Source organism: Maniola jurtina, chromosome 25, assembly GCF_905333055.1.
Source record: "Maniola jurtina chromosome 25, ilManJurt1.1, whole genome shotgun sequence".
Lineage (NCBI taxonomy): Eukaryota > Metazoa > Arthropoda > Insecta > Lepidoptera > Nymphalidae > Maniola > Maniola jurtina.
The window spans coordinates 4643719-4663641 of NC_060053.1; the positions used below are offsets into that span (position 1 = coordinate 4643719).

General features: G+C 37.6%; 1 protein-coding gene across 1 annotated transcript in view; it reads right to left on the reverse strand.

Annotated features, from left to right (window-relative positions):
- The window catches only part of LOC123878152 (sperm surface protein Sp17), a 104567-nt gene that overhangs the window by 47607 nt on the left and 37037 nt on the right, over positions 1 to 19923 (reverse strand). Inside the window, exon 2 of the mRNA XM_045925255.1 lies at positions 422 to 607. Coding sequence (XP_045781211.1) covers positions 422 to 503 — 82 coding nt within the window. The 5' untranslated portion in view covers positions 504 to 607. The remainder of the gene's footprint in view (positions 1 to 421; positions 608 to 19923) is intronic.

Here is a 19923-nt window from a genome sequence, read left to right on the forward strand (position 1 = left end):
ATCTACTTCACTAAAGAAGTAAAGTAAGTATAAGTAAATAATGGTTAAAACCTTGTAGACAGCTGTAACCATTAAAAAAAAATTACTTTCAATTAATTAGAAAAAAAGTAAGGTTAAACTCTGGTTTAGCCTTACCTTTTTCTAATTATCCACCTCATTAATTAATTAGTGACGAGGAAGGTCACCCATGCAATGGACCAACCAAATAAAGTCACTGTAGGCGGTCCCTTGCACCAGGTTGTCGGCCAGCATAACATCTGCCCTTAAAGACATTACTTCGTGATGACCATAACCGCTTTGCCAAGAGTGTAACGATGAAGAAGAAGATTAAATCAGTGGTTTAGGCTACATACAATGCATTGGACTTTTCTATTGATTTTATTATTATCATATCGATTTTTATTTCTTAAATTCCACATACCTTTATCATCAGCTCGGAACTCCGCCTCGAGCTCAGCCTTGGACGGCTCTGGCTCCTGGTTGGACTTGGTCGCCGCTTTCATGCTTATTGACTGTCTGGTTTTGTGACCCCGAAACGCCGCCTGGATCTTCGTCGCCGCTTCCTCTTCTGATTTACCCTCCTCTGATGGTTCTTTTTGTTTCTCTTCTGTAAAAGAAGAAGAATCACGTTCACTGCATCCGTACGTAGGTGAAATTCCCCGGACACATACGAAGCGATTTGCTTCCACGTTTCTAATCCGAACCATTAGGATATGGAACACCCTTCCGGCATCAGGGTTCCCTTCCATTTTTAATATGGCTAAGCCCTTACTCTATCATACTCGAGCTATGAGTTGTAATACAAGGAAATACGTACTGTAAAATACTTCTAGGTTTCTGTTACAAAGAGTCTTTTTGCTTGAGATACAAAAAGAACTATTTTAGTAAATAAAAGTTAGTCGCACATAAACTAAGTACAAACTTTACTCTACAAAAAGAGTATAATAATAAATAATTGGGTAATAGTTCCTTCGAACATTTGTGCTAAAATATTACTGCAGTTGTTTCGCCTTAATTAGGTCGAACATTTAAATTGGCAAGTAGGTGCTTTAGTAATGTTAAATACGGGCGTAGCATTAAAGGTGCCCACGCACTCGAACTGAACTGCAGTAACGTACGCGCGTCGCGGCTGGAGAGAATATCGTGCGGGGCGCTGCCGCGACGCGCAGTTCAGTTGCAGTTCAGTTCAAGTGCGTGGGCACCTTAACACTCTTAATACTCCATAACACTTTAGGTATATACAGCGTGTGTGATAAATTATTTAATTCAACAGTTAATGAATATGTAGCACCTAACAGTTAGTGCCATAGATTTTTAGGGTTCCGTACCTCAAAAGGAAAAACAGAACCCTTATAACACTTTGTTGTCTGTCTGTCTGTCTATCCGTCGTGTCTGTCAAGAAACCTATGGGGTACTTCCCGTTGACCTAGAATCATGAAATTTGGTAGGTAGGTAGGTCTTATAGCACAAGTACAGGAATAAATCTGAAAACCGCGAATTTGTGGTTATATCATTAAAAAAAAATTAAAATGTGTTTCAATTTTCAAAATAAGATAACTATACCAAATGGGGTATCATATGAAAGGGCCTTACCTGTAAATCCTAAAACAGATTTTTATTAATTTTTATGTGTAACAGTTTTTGATTTATCGTGCAAAATGTTGGAAAAAATACCCGAGTAAACCCTCAGTGCGCGAGTCTGACTCGCACTTGGCCGGTTTTTTATTTGTATCTGACATACATACATACATATACTTGACAAACGTCAAACGGTCCTCCGAGCTCACAGAAGTTTTTCGTGACTTCATTTCTGCGATCAGCTGTTTTCAGGGTTTTTAGGTTAGAGTCAGTCATTGGAGTTTTGAACAAATTCTTTAAGTCCTCAAATCTCCCACGGATATCACACTACAAGGCTCATTATTTTTTGGTACCTCTACACGTCGGTCCTAACTCCTAACCTTCACCTTACCGAGATGTTGTCAACCCCTTATATACCTACTCCTATTCCTACGCCAGGAAGCTTGCCATATCCTGCAAAATTCCTACAGGAATAAAACCATCCTACAGGATTAATTTCAGAAGAACAAAGTCGCGAAAAAATCTAGTAGGTAGTACTTCAGTAAACAAACAATAAATAAAATTTTACAAACTAAAATATTCCACAAACGTAACCTAATTTCTTTTGTCCCCTGACAACCATTCGGAGAAAAGTGCCTCAAAATAAAAGTTTATCTAGGACGGGCTTCTGCGACCGTTTTAATATTTAAACGGAATTGTATGTCTTTTATATTCAGGCATTCACTATTCAGCCGAACGAATTTCAAACTTCAACATAATAACAGTTAAGTTAAATAAAACTCGGAAAACTCAGGTAATCATATATTATTATAAAATATAGAGGTACTTATTCTTTACTTTAGTGGTCTTAGTTTTTGAGTGGAGACCGCGTTTAAGCAAGCGTAGTGCGGGACGCCCTCCAGCACGATGGACCGACGATATAAAGTGGCTGGCGGGAAGTGGCTGAATGAGGAAGGCTGAGGAGCGGGTGTGGTGGCGCTCTAAAGGGCAGGCCTATGTCTAACAGGCTGATGATGATGATGATATACTTTACGTACGAATAGTACGGTGGTTACTGGTAAATAGCCACAGCCGAAGCCTCCCACTAAACCAAACCAGAGCAATTTAGAAATTGTAAATTCCCAAATTGCGCCTGATGGGAATCGAGCCTGGGACCTCCTACTTATAAGATCACAGCGCTCACCACTGCGCCAGGAGGTCGTCAAAATTGTGTTTAAAGGGTCCAACGAGACCTTGAAACGAAAAGCCCTTCAAAGTCAACCACCCATCCAATCACCGATTGAGATCAACGTTGCTTATCCGGTGCAATACTATGCGTTGTAAAAATAAGGTCACACGTGCTTCAACGTATATTATAAGTCAAAAATATTGCTTGAACTAGAAACGAAAAAAACTGCAACAGCGACATTGGTATCTATGGGTAGAATCTTTCTTACCTCAAACTCATACGTCCAATCTGCAGAATGGATGCTTTGAGCCGCTGCCAAGAAAACAGGCTGATTAAGATGCAGAATATCGCAAGCGCCAAATACTTAGAATGCGCAGTTTTTAAAGACAAATATCTATTTTAGACCTATAGGTACCTTAGATAAACAGCAAACAGTATCGTAAAATACCGAGAAAAATTAAAATACAACAGACTACTGTTTTAGTCAGAGTCACGACCAAGTTCCGTCCAAATCAAGACCAAGTTACAAACAATTCATGACCAAGACTAGACACAACTAAATTATGACCAAACGACCAAGTCAAGACCAAGTCTAGATCAAGACACAACTAATGTCAAGATCAGACAAAACCAAGTCAACAACAAGAAAAGACCAAATCACGACCAATTCAAGACAGTCTAGACCGATTCAAGACCAATTAAAAACCAAAAGTGCGTGGGCCATCTCTAATCATCTGGGCATCTCTAACTTTTCAGTTATGTGCGTTTTAAGCAATTAAATATCACTTGCTTTAACGGTGAAGGAAAACATCGTGAGGAAACCTGCATGCCTGAGAGTTATCAATATTCTCAAAGATGTGTGAAATCTGCCAATCCGTATTGGGCCAGCGTGGCAGACTATGGCCTAAACCCTTCTCACTCTGACACCTGTGCTCAATAGTGGGCCGGCAATGGGTTGATCATGTCAAAGGTACAATCATATACCAAATGAAGACTTTGTCGTTGACCTCGAGGACCCAACTCCTCAACCCTGATGCCGTAAGGAATTTCATTCCTAAATCCTGGTGATCCCACCGGATTTTTAAAGGATCATCCGTTTCGTGGTACAGAAACACGTTGCATCCCGGGGACGGGCTATTACACATAGGCTACTTTTGTCCTGGGCAATCAAAAGCTCCCACGGGATTTTTAGAAACCTAAATCCACGCAGGCGAAGCTGCGGGCATCAGCTAGTTTATCATAATACCTAGTTGCAAAGTCAAAGTATCCAAATTCCAAAGGCGTATAAGGACATAGCACTTCAACTCTGGCAACTTGAATTAATAGTAATTAGGCTTTATGCAAGTTGCAAACTAAATGCAACGCCGGTTGCAGTTGCAGAATAAGTAATAAGCAACTACCTACATGAGGTTGCACAACTGGGTCATAATAATTATTTCACTACGTTATAATATCATGTAACCATTTTACATAGTGTAGAATATTAATTACACTTCGTCTGTGTTGGTGCTGGCTGGCCGGCGTGCTCTGCTTTTTTGGAGTGTTTTTTGTTAAAACTGACCGGAAAGCGCTCTAAGGGGGTGCCGTGCGTGTGTCGGCGGGCGCCGGCACAGACGGGGTTCATACTTGTATACTAGTTTAACTAACTTGTTACAAATAACTACAAACTTGACATTGGCTAATCTTTGTAAAGCCAGACGAGAGGGAACAAAAAAAAAAGAATATTAATTACTAGCTGATGCCCGCGACTTCGTCCGCGTGGATTTAAGTTTTCCCGTGGGAACTCTTTGATTTCCGGGATAAAAAGTAGCTTATGTGCTAATCCAAGATATTATCTATCTCCATTTAAAGTACCATTTCGATTTTCTTATAGAAATAAAAAAAGAATACGCGTTTTCTTTGCAAAGCTTTCCCCTTTCGAGGCGAACTACTAGCTTAGAATTCTGTGGTTTAGGTAAAACTTGATGCTATATTCACGAAATACCTAAATCGCTAAAGACAGGGGAGAGTTATAAAACTCAGGACGTGGAAAGTATTTTGCATTTTCAGCCATGTGATTCTCTAGAGTACACCTTTTAGGTGAGCATGCCAAAAAATAAAATAAGACATCGGCATACGGTAACATTGAATTGTTTTATTAACCCCCGACCCAAAAAAAGGGGTGTTATAAGTTTGACGTGTGTATCTGTCTGTGGCATCGTAGCTCCTAAACTAGTGAACCGATTTTAATTGATTTTTTTTTTGTTTGAAAGGTGGCTTGATCGAGAGTGTTCTTGGCTATAATCCAAGAAAATCGGTTCAGCCGTTCACTTGTCGGGGGTGTTATACATATATTTTTAATTAACACTTGTGTTGTTTGGTTTAAGTAAAAGTCAAGATCGATTTTGAAGTGCAATATAGTTAGTTATGTAATAAGTTCGGGGTTTAAACCTCTTAATTTTGGGGAGGGGGGGGGGGGGGGACCTCTTAATTTTTGGATTTATATGCGTTTGAAGCAATTAAATATCAAGCATGCCTGAAAGTTTCCATAATTTTCTCAAAGTAGTGTGAAGTCTGCCAATCTGCACATAGCCAGCCAGCAGATAATTTTCATGGCAGCCATTTTAATTTTTTATTTTGCTGTAATATTAATTTATATTGTGCTGTACACTATATGTGTTGTTGTGCTGTGTACTATTATGGGAAGACACTGCCTCCTGAAACACAGTTTTCACTTCATCAGGAGGCAGGGCCTCACACCAAAGTCTGTAAATAATGTTCTGCTAAGATAATAAAGATTTATTTATTTATTATTATAATATACATTCTGTGAAAATTAGAGCTTTCTACCTATTACGGTTCATGAGATACAGCCCCCCTGAAAGACAGACGGACAGACGGACAGGCGGACCTCGAGTCTTTCCCTTTGGTACTCTTCGGGTACGGAACCCTAGCAATAAGCTTTTAACAATGTCGCTTCTCACTTTACCTTGATTCCACTTTACTACACAGGTGTGCGCTGTGCCTAATTCTAAGTATAGATGGTTTACTGCACTAGTGACCTAACACATAATTTGTCTCATTCGTGTAATTTGGAAGTCAAAAAGGTATACTTCAGTTGAGTAATATTAGTAAGTGTGTAATTATACGTTTACAGTACGGGCTTCGTACTTGGTTTAAAACTCGTTATCGTGTATAACTTATAAGATACCAGCACGCGATATTTTCATGGTTTTTAGGGTTCTGTTCCTCAAGAGGTAAAAAGGATATAGGATTACTTTTTTAGGGTTCCGTACCTCAAAAGGAAGAACCCTTATAGGATCACTTTGTTGTCTGTCTGTCTGTCAAGAAACCTATGGGCTACTTCCCGTTGACCTAGAATCATGAAAAGCAGATAGGTAGGTAGGTCTTATAGCACAAGTACAGGAATAAATCTGAAAACCCCGAATTTGTAGTTACATCATAAAAAAAATTAAAATGTGTTTCAATATTCAAAGTAAGATAACTATACCAAGTGGGGTATCATATGGAAGGGCTTTACCTGTACATCCTAAAACAGATTTTTATTTATTTTTATGTAAAATAGTTTTTGATTTATCGTGCAAAATGTTGGAAAAAATACCCGAGTACGGAACCCTCAGTGCGCGAGTCTGACTTGCACTTGGCGATACTAAAAAATAAAAAAAACTTTGTAAGCTATGTAATATGGCGATGTAATATTTGAAATTTTCCATTTATTCAGAGTTCACGTGTTATTTCAACTTCATACTTCATATAAAACTAAATGAAAATAAGTGGAATAGACCGGACGAGAAATTAATTGGATGATCGCGGAATGGGATGGTAATAGAATTAAATATTGAATCCAATTATGACGAAAAGTATACAACAATCAATTACCTATAACATATGTACTTAATTGCTTTTTCGTACCTATATATAAATATTTTTGTTTTTAGGGTTACGTACTTCAAAAGGAAAAACGGAACCCTTATAGGATCACTTTGTTGTCTGTCTATCTGTCTGTCCGTCCGTCCGTCGTGTCTATCAAGAAAACCTATAGGGTACTTCCCGTTGACTTAGAATCATGAAATTTGGCAAGTAGGTAGGTCTTATAGCACAAGTATAGGAATAAATCTGAAAACCGCGAATTTGTGGTTACATCATTAAAAAAAATTTAAAATATGTTTCAATTTTCAAAGTAAGATAACTATACCAAGAGTACCAAGGTACCCCATATGAAAGGGCTTTGCCTGTACATTCTACAACAGATTTTTATTTATTTTTATGTATAATAGTTTTTGATTTATCATGCAAAATATTGGAAAAAACACCCGAGTACCCTCAGTGCGCGAGTCTTACTCGCACTTGGCCGGTTTTTTGATTACGCGAAATTAACTGAAAAATATCCATTTGATACAACTGGCTATTCATCATCTCAACCTAAGTCCGGGCCACTACTGAGCACGGTTCTCCTCTTAAAATGAGAAGAGTTTAGCGATAGTTCACTACCCTACCCAAGTGCGGATTGGTAGACTTCACCCTCCTTTGAAAATTATGGAAAACGAGGGGATGCCCGCGGCTTCACCCGCGTGGATTTCAACTTTTTTAAATTCCGTAGGAACTCTTTGATTTTCCGGGATAAAAAGTAACCTATGTCCTTCCCCGGGATGTATGCCAAGTCTGTACCTTTCATTATAAAAAAATTTCAAAAGAAAAATAAAACCGACTTCAAAACCACAAACACTAAAAAGTAAAAAATTTTTATTTCACAATTTTTAGTGGCCCCACTGTACTATAATATGCTATGCCCAGTTAAAACCCTACTGTTTACTAAGCTATTACACTGATCGCGAGCAATTTGCTCCTATCCATTGAGGAGTTCTGTTCTCCATCTCCAAAGATATTCATCAGATCTTTACCAAATTTATATGGGACCACCTGCACAGTATACCCTTTCAAACAAAAAAAAAATTTTCCAAATCGGTCCAGGGGTCTTTGAGTAATCGGGGAACATACATAAAAAAAAAAAAATAAAAAAAAAAAAAGATTCCGACGAATTGAGAACCTCCTCCTTTTTTGGAAGTCGGTTAAAAATCGGTTCAACGGTTGGGCCGTGAAAACGTAACAGACAGACAGACAGACACACTTTCGCATTTATAATATTAGTATGGATTCCTAGGCATGCAGGTTTCCTCACGATGTTTTCCTTCGCCGTTAAAGCAAGTGATATTAATTTGTTAAAAACGTTCATTACAGTACATAGAAAACATGTACCTATTATGTTTAAAAGGAAGATTAAATTAAACTAACTACAATTTTAATCTGTAGTACCTTGCTACGGGGCTACGGGTGTGTGCTACGGGGTGCTACGAGTGGCAACTGTACCCAACAATGTAATTTGTGCAAATGTAATTAAAATATAACGAAGACTGCAATGCGATATGCAGTGTGAGCATATGGTTCAAGGGACCTAAATGCATTTTCATATTTTACTTAAAAACAAAAAAAACCGGCCAAGTGCGAGTCAGAATCGCGCACTGAGGGTTCCGTATTCGGGTATATTTCAGACATATAGAACGATAAATCAAAAACTATTATACCTACTTGAAAATAATTAAAAATCTGTTATATAATGTACAGGTAAAGCTCTTTCATATGGTACCCCACATGGTATAGTTATCTTACTTTGAAAATAGAAATACATTTTAATTGTTTTTAATGATGTAACCACAAATTCACGGTTTTCGGATTTATTTCTTTACTTGTGCTCTAACATATACCTAACTGGCCAATTTCATGATTCTAGGTCAACGAGAAGTACCCTATAGGTGTTCTTGACAGTCACGACGGACGGACGGATCGACAGACAGACAGATAGACAACAAAGTGATCCTATAAGGGTTCCGTTTTTCCTTTTGAGGTACGGAACCCTAAAAACTGCCGGATTCGCACAGGACGGGTTCCGTATCATGGTACAAAAATATATTTTTTTTTGTTATTTAATCACAAACTAAAACTAAAACTGTTCTGCACTAGCACTATATTTTCACTTTGTTCTTGATGTTCTTAAATTGCACTAATTCTATGCTTTCATTATAAGGACACTAGCTCAAAAGGCTAAGTCATTTTAAGTCTTTCGTATTTTTTTAAGAATATTAGCCATGCTAATCATGACTAATACTCCCCTTTTCCCTCCAATAAAGCGTAAAGCTTGTGCCAGGAGTGGGTACGACAATAGTGCAACGGGTGGGGTTTGAACCCCCAACCTTTCGGAATTCAGTCCGCTCCTCAACCGTTGAGCTATCGAGACTATTGGGTCTGTGTTGTAGACTTGATACGAATGTTTGTAAAATTTAAATAGCTTTTGAGATAGTTACAAACATAAATTCAGTGTAGAATTCTGGCAGGTTTAAAGTTCATTTTCATACGTGGGACGTGATTCATGTGCTACATTAAACAATGTTATAATGTACAGCAGCTTGCGGTAAGCTTGGCACTTTCATAAAGTGAACCGCGCGCCAAGTAATGCAATAAGTTATTGCAACATGACAATTAAAATAAATAAATAAAACTTATAGACTACTGGCCCATGCCCAAAAAATTTATGGGTCATATGAACCACCAGGTATACAGGACGATATAAGAGCATAAAATAATAAGATTCAGCACTATGCCGTCACTTGTAAGCTGTCCAACTGAGTACTGGTGAGAATTCAAAAGTGCAGGTAGAGTGAGTACATTTTGATCATATATTTTTGTACGGCATTTTTACCATCGATAGATCCATGAAAAATAATAAGAAAGCGCGCAGTGCCGTAAAAAAATGGTGCGCCACAAATTATATTAAACCTAAGTGGGAAAACAAGTGTAAATTAAAAATTTATAACACCCCCGACAAGTGAAGGTTACAGTAACTAGAAAAGACCTGATAACTTTCAAACGGCTGAATTTATTTTCTTGGATTATAGCTAAGAACACTCTCGATCAAGCCACCTTTCAAACAAAAAATAACTAAATTAAAATCAGTTCATTAGTTTAAGAGCTATGATGCCACAGACAGATACACACGTCAAACTTAAAACACCCCTCTTTTTGGGTCGGGGGTTAATTAAAATAAATAAATAATGCTTACCGACAAGTAAGTTACATCTCTTAAGTATTTACACGCTCTTTTAAATTACATAAGAGGTCTTCCTCGTAGCATATTCCATGCTATTACATTGTTGTTTATGCTAATTAGATACAGGCCTCTGCAACATTTTCTTGTATATAATATTAGAACACCCAACACTATAAACTGTTAACATAATTACTAAGTACCTACCATGTCTATTAAATAATACCTTTTCTCTAGTAAAGCCCCAACTTTATTCTAGGTTTAATAGGAGTCTCCTCTTTCGAAAGAGACTCACTCCTCTTTCGAGCGCTCATCTCTCGAGATTTCAATGTACCTTAATCTTTGAGTCCATGTTGTATTTTTTTGGGACAGATACTAGTTTCTAGAACTAGTTTAATAGTATAAAGTACCTACTGAAATAGAAAGAAATATATCATAATCTTTACACCACAATTATTATTATCTTTGCGCCGAAAGATTTAAAAAGATTTAATATCTTGCTCTAAGAAAACCCGCAAAGAAAATAAGTGTGCACTCAAAACTGCTTATTACTTGTTCGAGAATACTTAAAATATAAAAATGCCTTGTGTGTTTTGAAACTTGGGAGTTCTTGAAAGTTCTTATTCATGGGTCGAGTTTTCTTTGCTATACTTAGGGATTTTTTTGGAATAAAAAATGACTTCGCCTATATTATTCCAACGAACGTTGACTTTGAGCCAACGCGGTCTACTACCTACCTAAGTAGATAGATAGATAGAGAGATAGAAAGATTTTATTGCACAAAAAACACATGTAAAGGAATACAACACAGAAAGAAGAAAAACAGAAAAAACAATCGTGTGCAAAGACGGCCTTATTGCTTAGAGCAATCTCTACCAGGCAACCTTTGCTGAAAGCAGCTAGTGTTGGATAGTACCAAGTCGCAAAGAATTTTGAAATGACTTATATATACCTACATTAATTATTATATTAATAAACATAATAAATATTCATACATACATAACTATTCTAAGTAATTATATATTATAATATGTTACGGGCAACGTGATTAACTGGACATTATTAATAAAGACCGGCCATTATTAATAATGCCCAAGAGCGATGGGCAAAGTGATTAATTTATCACTTTGACCGGCCATTATTAATAATGCCCGATGGCCCGTGGTCCATGTAATAAATCAGTGTTTGAGATAGCTTGAATTTCTCACTTGGACCGGGCAGTATGAATAATTCCCTACTTGTAGCCGGGCAATGTGATAAATTGGACCGCGGCCGTTGCATGGTAGGGGCGCGTACGTGCGGGGGGAGGGTCTTAGGCTGAGATCTATAGAGCGCACTTAGACTTTGCTCAGACTTAAGACACCGTTAAAACGAGACAGCGTTATACCGCTGGCATAAATCTGTCTCGTTTTAACTGAAACTTAAGTCTAAGCAAAGTCAAAGTGCGGTCTATAGATTTCAACCTTAGATTAGGTTAGGTTAGGTAAACACTATATAATATAGGTAGGTTTAGGTTATAGGCTATGTTATACTTAGTTATAGCTTATAGGTCCTGCAAAAGTCAACTATTTGTTACTTTGACAACAATTAACAAATACATACATGTTTCAGGATGTTCGAAATTCCACACCCTCAATGATTTTCAAAAATAAAATCACCTCAGCGATACGGGGCTTGACTAATTCATTTAATATTTAATATCTTTTCATTAATACAAAAGGTCACTTCCTATAATAGATTTTTTCATAACGTTACTTAATTAAAAAGGAAAGGAACGGAAAAAAGGAATAATAATGATGAAATACGCTTCACTTAATAGGATTCGATGACTTTCATATTTAATCAAAGGCGCAACGCACACCGACAGAGTGGAGCGACATCTTCCAATCGTAAAAAAGGCGAGGTCGCACAGCACGCTTTGGGAGCTGATTCATTAACTCAGTGATCAACGCTGAATGATGGCCACCGAACTTATTTGACATTTATTTTTAATCCATTGAAGATTTTCTACGACAAAATATTTTAATATCACTCAGTAAGGCAGCAATATAGAACTAATCAATGTCAAATAAACTTGATGGCTACCATATTTTAATGTTGATCACTGAGTTACCGGATCGCCCTGCAGGCGCGACGCGTGTCCTCCGTATTTTGTTGTCCTTACGAATTTCACGTATATAAATTGTTGAAATAACTTGAGGTTTCTCCCTCCATCTGTATGCGCTAGCCCTTATCCGATTATACAGATCCTTACGACGTAGTTTTTAAGTAAGCGGTAATTATTTTTTTCGCAAATCATTTACCTTTGATATTTACCTACAAGTTATTTTTCCATTCCGCAAACCGCATTTATATTTTAAATCCTTTTTTAAATTCGATTGAGCGCTACGATGTCACAGACAGACACACAGTTTCACGGACATACAGACGTACATATACACAAGTTTAACTTATAATATATTATGTACGTTAAACTTACAACAATATAATAACTCTATTTGCGTCGTGGGCTTAGGTCGGGGGTTAAAAATCTCACATTATCTATTAGCTTATCACGACCCATCCGTTTATCTGATTTCGATGAAACTTGGTAAAGAGATTGCTCGCATCCCGGAGAAGGATATACGCTGCTTTTTGTCCCGGAAAATCATAGGGTTCCCCTAGGATTTTAAAATACGTAAATCCACGATGAATTCACGGATCTCATCCATACGATACATGGTACGATACGGTAGATACAAAGATAGCTTGCATCCTGGAGATGGACATAGGCTGCTATTTATCCCGGAAACTAAAAGAATTCCCTCTGGATTTTTAATAAACTTATATCCACGCGGACGAAGTCGCGGGTATCATTTAGTCTAATCTAAATTATATACAAAAGGAAAAGGTGACTGACTGACTGACTCACTGATCTATCAACGCACGGATCAAACTACTAGACGGATCGGGGTAATAAAATAGGGGTTTGAAAATGTAATCCACGCAGGCGAAGTCGCTGGCAAAAGCTAATCACACTTCACACTAATATTATAAAGGAGAAAGTTTGTGTGTGTGTGTGTGTGTGTGTGTGTGTGTGTGTGTGTGTGTGTGTGTGTATGTTCGTTACTCCTTCACGCAAAAACTACTGGACGGATTGGGCTAAAATTTAGAATGGAGATAGATTATACCCTGGATCAGCACATAGGCTACTTTTTATCCCGGAAAATCAAAGAGTTTCCACGGGAATTTTAAAAAACCTACATCCACGCGAACGAAGTCGCGGGTATCAGCTAGTTATTTATAAAGTTTCATTAATTACACAAGTAACTTCCATACATTAACTTCTGGTTCTCTGTTCTTACATAAATCCCACTGTGGTTTGACAATTCTAACAAATGGAGCTATACATTCTGGTTTTGTGTGAATGTTTCGAAGAAAAATCAACCTTAATTAGTCGTGATAGGTATGATTTTGTATTGTGGTGTGGTCATGAAAACTTTATTATTACAGCAGCTACTAAGGAAAGTTTAAGTGGATATTTCTTGAAACTATGAAGTGTACGACAAAAAGATATTAAGTAGTGATTGATATACTTTCACTTAGGGCTTGATAAGATTTCTCTGCGTGATTAAATCAAAGAAGAGGAGATCTGCTTAGACTTAGAGTAATCGACATAGTTCAAGGGGTTGCGAAGCTTAATTGGGGGTAAAATAGGGGTTTGAAATTGATATTGTCAGCGCGGACGAAGACGCGGGCATAATCTAGTCTGAATATATGTATGTATAAACGGAATAAAAGGAAAAGCTGTCTGACTGACTGATCTATCAACGCACAGCTCAAACTCCTGGACGGATCGGGCCGGGCATACAGATACTTAGTAGCTATTATGACGTAGACATCCGCTAAGAAAGCATTTTTGTAAATTCAACCCCAAGGGAATAAAATAGAGTTTAGAATTAATATTTGTAGTCCACGGACAAAGTCGTGGGCATAAGCTAGCTTTCTAATAAAATTATCATCAAGTAGACTGCAACCGTAGGTAGGTAAATGATGAAATTATCCATACTAATATTATAAATGCGAAAGTGTGTTTGTCTGTCTGTCTGTCGGTCTGCTACGTTTTCACGACTCAACCGCTGAACAGATTTTAATGAAATTTGGTACAGAGTTAGCTTACATCCCGGAGACGGACATAGGCTACTTTTTATCCCGGAAAATCAAAGAGTTCCCGCGGGATTCCTAAAGACTCATCCACTTAACCGATTTGTATGAGGTACCGAAGTATCTTGCGTCCCTGTAATCGAAATAGGCAACTTTTTATCCCGGAAAATCAAACATTTCCCACGGGATCTTTAAAAACCTAAATCGCGAAGTCGCGAGCATCCTCTAGTGTCAATATATGTGACACTTTTGATTTCATAATCAGGATTTTAAGATGTGAGAGTAGATAAACTTTATTTTGACAACACAGAAACTAAAACACTTTAGAGTTTAAGACACGTCTTACTCTAATGGCATCCTCGCGGTCTTCGCATTAAGTTTTCTCTAAGCGTTGAACTTTTAGAGCGAGTTTAATAGCGGTCTCGCCTCTTACCTCTAAAACCTAAACTTAACGTGGTGTTTCCTCGTAAAATACTATTACGTTAGGAAAAACGTTCTCTCTGCGTCGTATTTCTCACTAGCTGATGCCCGCGACTCCATCCACGTGGGATTTAAATTTTTCAAAATCCCATAGGAAGTGTTTGATTTTTCGGGATAAAAAGTAGTTTTTGTGTTAATCCAGGGTGTGATCTATCTCCATTCTGAATTTCAGCCAAATCCGTTCAGTAGTTTTTGCGTGAAAGAGTAACAAACATACACACATATTACATACATATACACATACAAACACAAACTCGCGTTTTAATATTATAGTGTGAAGTGTAATTGCTGAGGGTCGCGACTCCTTTCTATTAATCACTTAATGGAGATTTCTTGGGATAATATTTTTATGTAATGAGTTTAAAGATCCTTCCACATACGACTCGTTTAAGGATACGGGTTATCTAAAACCAAGGGCGTGTTAGGAAACTAATTTTAATGACAATTTGAATAAATTTCACTATTATTGTCCCAGATATATAAAAAAACCGGTCAAGTGCGAGTCGGACTTGCACACGAAAGGTTCCGTGCCATCGTATATTTATGTACCTAACACTTTGTAGAACACTGCACGTTGATGTGATTTAGTAAATTTATGTTTTTCGTGAACATATTTTAAATTTTTATTGTGAGGTAACCACTAATTCACGGTTTTTTCCTTTACTTGTTGACTTGGTCAACGGGAAGTATCCTTATAGGTTTTCTTGACAGACACGACGGACGGACAGACAAACAACAAAGTGATCCTATAAGGGTTCATTTTCCGATTTATTGATACGGAACCCTAAAAACCCTGTTTACAAATAGTAAGCAAACTAGAAAAATACTAGAAATTAAGGTGAGACAATGAAAGCTTTGTAGGGAAAAGAAAGCAGGTCAAGATAACATGCACGAAACCGCAAACCTAGAGAACTATTTTTGCACTGTAGTCTAGTTGTATTGTTACCGCTAAATTACTTTCGGCAAATTAAAAAAAAAAAACACCGACCAAGTAGCAGTAGAGTAGTAGTAGTAGTAGTAGTAATAGTAGTAGTAGTAGTAGTAGTAGAGTAGATAGAGAAGCTTTTCGGATGATGATCGCCAAACTTCGTTTCGAAGAAGGCACGCGATGATGATGAAGTGCCAGTCAAACTCGCGCACCGAAGGTTCCGTACTCGGGTATTTTTCCCGTGATTTTGCACGATAAATCAAAAACTATTATGCATAAAAATAAATAAGAATCTGTTTCAGAATGTACAGGTAAAGCCCGTTCAGAACTGACTTACTTAAAGGTTACTTTGCAGTATAATTGAACACAAGTGTAAATTAAAAATTTATAACACCCCCGACGATCCAAAGTATTTGAGTTTTCCAAAACATCATTTTCAAATAAATAATTATGTATTTAGGCAACGTCCATCTTGACAGCTTGACATTTGTCAATTGACATAATATTATGAACCTAACGGTTATCTAACCTTCTTTTCTACAAGAAAACTAGAAAAGAGCTGATAACTCTTAAACGGCTGAACCATTTTTTTTAGATTATAGCTAAGAACACTCTCGATCAAGCCACCTTTCAAACAAAAAAAACTAAATTAAAATCGGTTCATTCGTTTAGGCGCTACGATGCCACAGACAGATACACAGATACACAGATACACAGACACACTGATACACACGTCAAACTTATAACACCCCTCTTTTTGGGTCGGGGGTTAAAAAACGAAAACCGCACATTTCAGTAGATAGGTAACCATGGTAACCGATCCACCAAGCTTTAATATCCGATTCCCAGAACTTTTCGCGCCAATTATTACTTTCGGGTGTATATAATGAAGTTTATTTGATAGGTGTTGCCATTGAGTTGATCATACTCGTGGAGCAGCAGACCTCATGCTGGACATCAATTTTTTTTTAAATAAAAAATGGCGAGCAAACGAGCAGACGGGTCACTCGATGTTAAGTGATTATTGCCATCCGACCACCAGAGGAATCGTCCATGCGTTGCCAGCCTTTCAACAATTGGTTGATCGTCCCGTTGAATAATCCCATGTTGAAATCTACTGGGAACACCGCCAAAGGAGTTGCTTCCACAGTTTGCATTTTTTTTTAAATAGCGAGCAAACGAGCAAACGAGCAAGCGGAAAAATGAGCATGCGTGGAAAAATCGATCTAAACCTAATCTTATGATCAGACGTAAAAGCAACCACAGACGGTATTTCGCTGCTTGCAACTAACACAATCTGTGACATGTTACTTCCTATACTGAACACCCGTTAAAAAATTTCGATTCCAATATTTAGGTGCTATCAAAATCAGCACCTGCTTTTTTACCTGACTACGGCAAAGCCAAAAGGAAGGGTTATGATTTTAGCAGTCTATGTGTGTATGTATGTTTGTATCCAGATTTTGTGTGTTCCACCGTAGCGCCTAAACTACTGGGCCGATTTTAATGAATGAGGTGTCAATCGATTTGCTATAAAGGCCCGGGTGACAAAGGCTATATTTTATATGAGAAAAATTTACCTAACGGATGTTACATGAAAAAAGTGGAGGCATCCAAGAGTTTTGTGACGTCAAATGAAAGAGGAGAAAATTTTGAGTTTATGAGTATAAATGTACAACAACATTAAAATATACCAAGCTACAGAAAAATAATTTTACTATAATATTTCAACGTTTATTAAGACGATCGCAGTCGGGTTTTAATTTTCAACTTTATCTTGTTAAATTCATTATAGGCACACCCTTGACCACAATCACACCTGATAGAAAGTGATGATGTGGCCTAAGATGGGATGCGTTTACCTAGAAGATGCCTATTCACTCTTGTTTTAAAGATATCTGTTGCTCTAGTTCATCACACCTCTCTAACTTCTGGATACTTCGGATAAACTGAAGTTTATTTGATAGGTGTTGTGATTAAACGATTTTCCGTACTTGTTTTGTTTGGCGGGTAAGTACCGCTCAGCGATATAAATGTTTCACTAGATGGGGCCCTTCATACATGTTCAAACGAATATAAATGTGTAATAAATTCATTAATTTTCTTTCTGTCTTTCTTTGTTGTTTCTTTCTTTCTTTGTTGTTGCTTGTTTTTTTTCTCTTGGTATCTAACTATGAAATGTTTTCATGCCGAAGATCTGCCGGGAATCGAATCCGGAATATATGTTGTTAATACGGTTATTATGAAGTGCCTTATCTAGTGCAACATTTTATATCGCTGGTAGCGCTTTTATAGCGTGTTTGTACTAATATTTACGGTGGATTTATGGTAAATAAATCGTATGCTGAATGTGTTTGGTTTCCTATAGTGCTGGTAGCTTAACCATTTGGTAGTTATCAGGTGTTTTTATTTTTTATTATTTACTAGCTGATGCCCGCGACTTCGTTCGCGTGGATGTAGGTTTTTTTTAAATTCCCGTGGGAACTCTTTGATTTTTCGGGATAAAAAGTAGCCTATGTGCTAATCCAGGGTATAGTCTATTTCCATTCTAAATTTCCAGTCCAGTAGTTTTTGCGTGAAGGAGTAACAAACATACACACACACACACACACACACACACACACACATACAAACTTTCTCCTTTATAATATTAGTGTGATGGCCTCCACCGTGCAGTGGTAAGGGCTAAGGTCTCATAAGTTAGAGTCTAGGGCCCGATTCCTGGCAGAGGAAATTTGGGAATTTATAATCCTACTAATATTATAAAAGCGAAAGTGTGTGTCTGTCTGCTAGCTGTTCACGGTCCAACAGTTTAACCGATTTTGATAAAAGGTACAGAGTTAGCGCACATCCCGAAAATTGACATAGACAACTTTTTATCCGGGAAAATCAAAAAGTTTCCACGGGATTTTTAAAAAACCTAAATCCACGCGGACGATGTCGCGGGCATCATCTAGTTTCTCTATATAATTAAATAGTCTCTGGTAAGATACCCCCACTTTTTTGATGTAACATCCGTTAGGTCAATTTTTTTCGTATAAAATATAGCCTATGTCACCCGGATCTTCACAACGAATCAATTGACACCTCATTGATCAAAATCGACCCAGTAATTTAGGCACTACGGTGGAACACACAGAAACTCGATACAAACATACATACATAGACTGCTAAAATCATAACCCTTCCTTTTAGCTTTGCCGCAGTCGGGTAACAAAACCAATATTAATCGATTTGTTCGATAAAAAGCCCACGTACTACATAAAATGGATTAAATGTATTTTTAATCCCATTATGGTAGAACCGAAGCGAAAAATCATAGGTCTATGGGTAGAACACAGCGTGAGCCGTTATTTCCGGCGATATGATTGAATTGTGTGATCGGAATGTCCACATAGAAGTTAATTATTGGAGCGTGCAGTTGCTGATTGAATACGCTATGCGTGTGTACGCTGTGTGTGTGTGTATGTGTGTGTGTGTGTGTGTGTATACGGTATTGTTTGACCAAATGAATACCATCACACCAAATGAATACACGCGATCATAATGGGATGTAGGTAATACATGTATTCATTTGGTATATCTACTTTTAGTCTTAATACTCTTCAAAATTTTGTGTGTATCTTGAGCATTGACTTCGTCTGTGGTGGCGTTTGCTGGCGCGCGTGTTGTGACTTTTTGGAGTGTTTTTTTGTTAGAAGTGGCCGGTTTTTGTGTTCTGGTGGTGTTCATTGGTGGTGGAACTGACTGGGAAGCGCTCTAAAGTGGTGCCGCGTGTATGTCGGCGGGCGCCGTCACAGACGAAGTCCATACTTATACATAATAGTTTCCCTAACTTGTAAATAACTACAAACTTGACATTGGCCAGGCGAGAAAAAAAAATCATCAGCATTTTGTGATCAAGATCAAAAAACCGGCCAAGTGCGAGTCAGACTCGCGCACCGAGGGTTCCGTACTAGGGTATTTTCCCCGACATTTTACACGATAAATCAAAAACTATCACACTAATATTATGAAGGCGAAAGTTTGTGTGTGTGTGTGTGTATGTGCGTGTGTATGTTTGTTACTCCTTAACGCAAAAACTACTGGATGGAATTTAGAATGGAGATAGATAATATCCTGGATTAGCACATAGAGAAACATAGAGTACTTTTTATTCCGGAAAACGAAAGATGTTGAAGATTGTAATAACCATCATTTTGAAGACATCTAAACAGCTCGCTAGGAACGATACTTTTGCCAGACTAGCGCCCTCGCCGGGCAACTTTTCCTAATTTTATACTTGCGAGGCCAAAACAGCGCGATGCCATCGCTACTATTGCGAGACCTAGCGCATTTTTCGCCCCAATTTTTATATAATGCTATATAATTTTATATTAATGATTAAAACCTACTTTACGGGACCTCTTCCCAGAATTTGCTATATGTTACCATAGTAGAAATATAAATATGAGTGAAATCGTAGTTAAATTCATAAAGTAAGTTTATTTTTATAAAAAAGTACTTGTTTCGATGTCTAACTTGCTC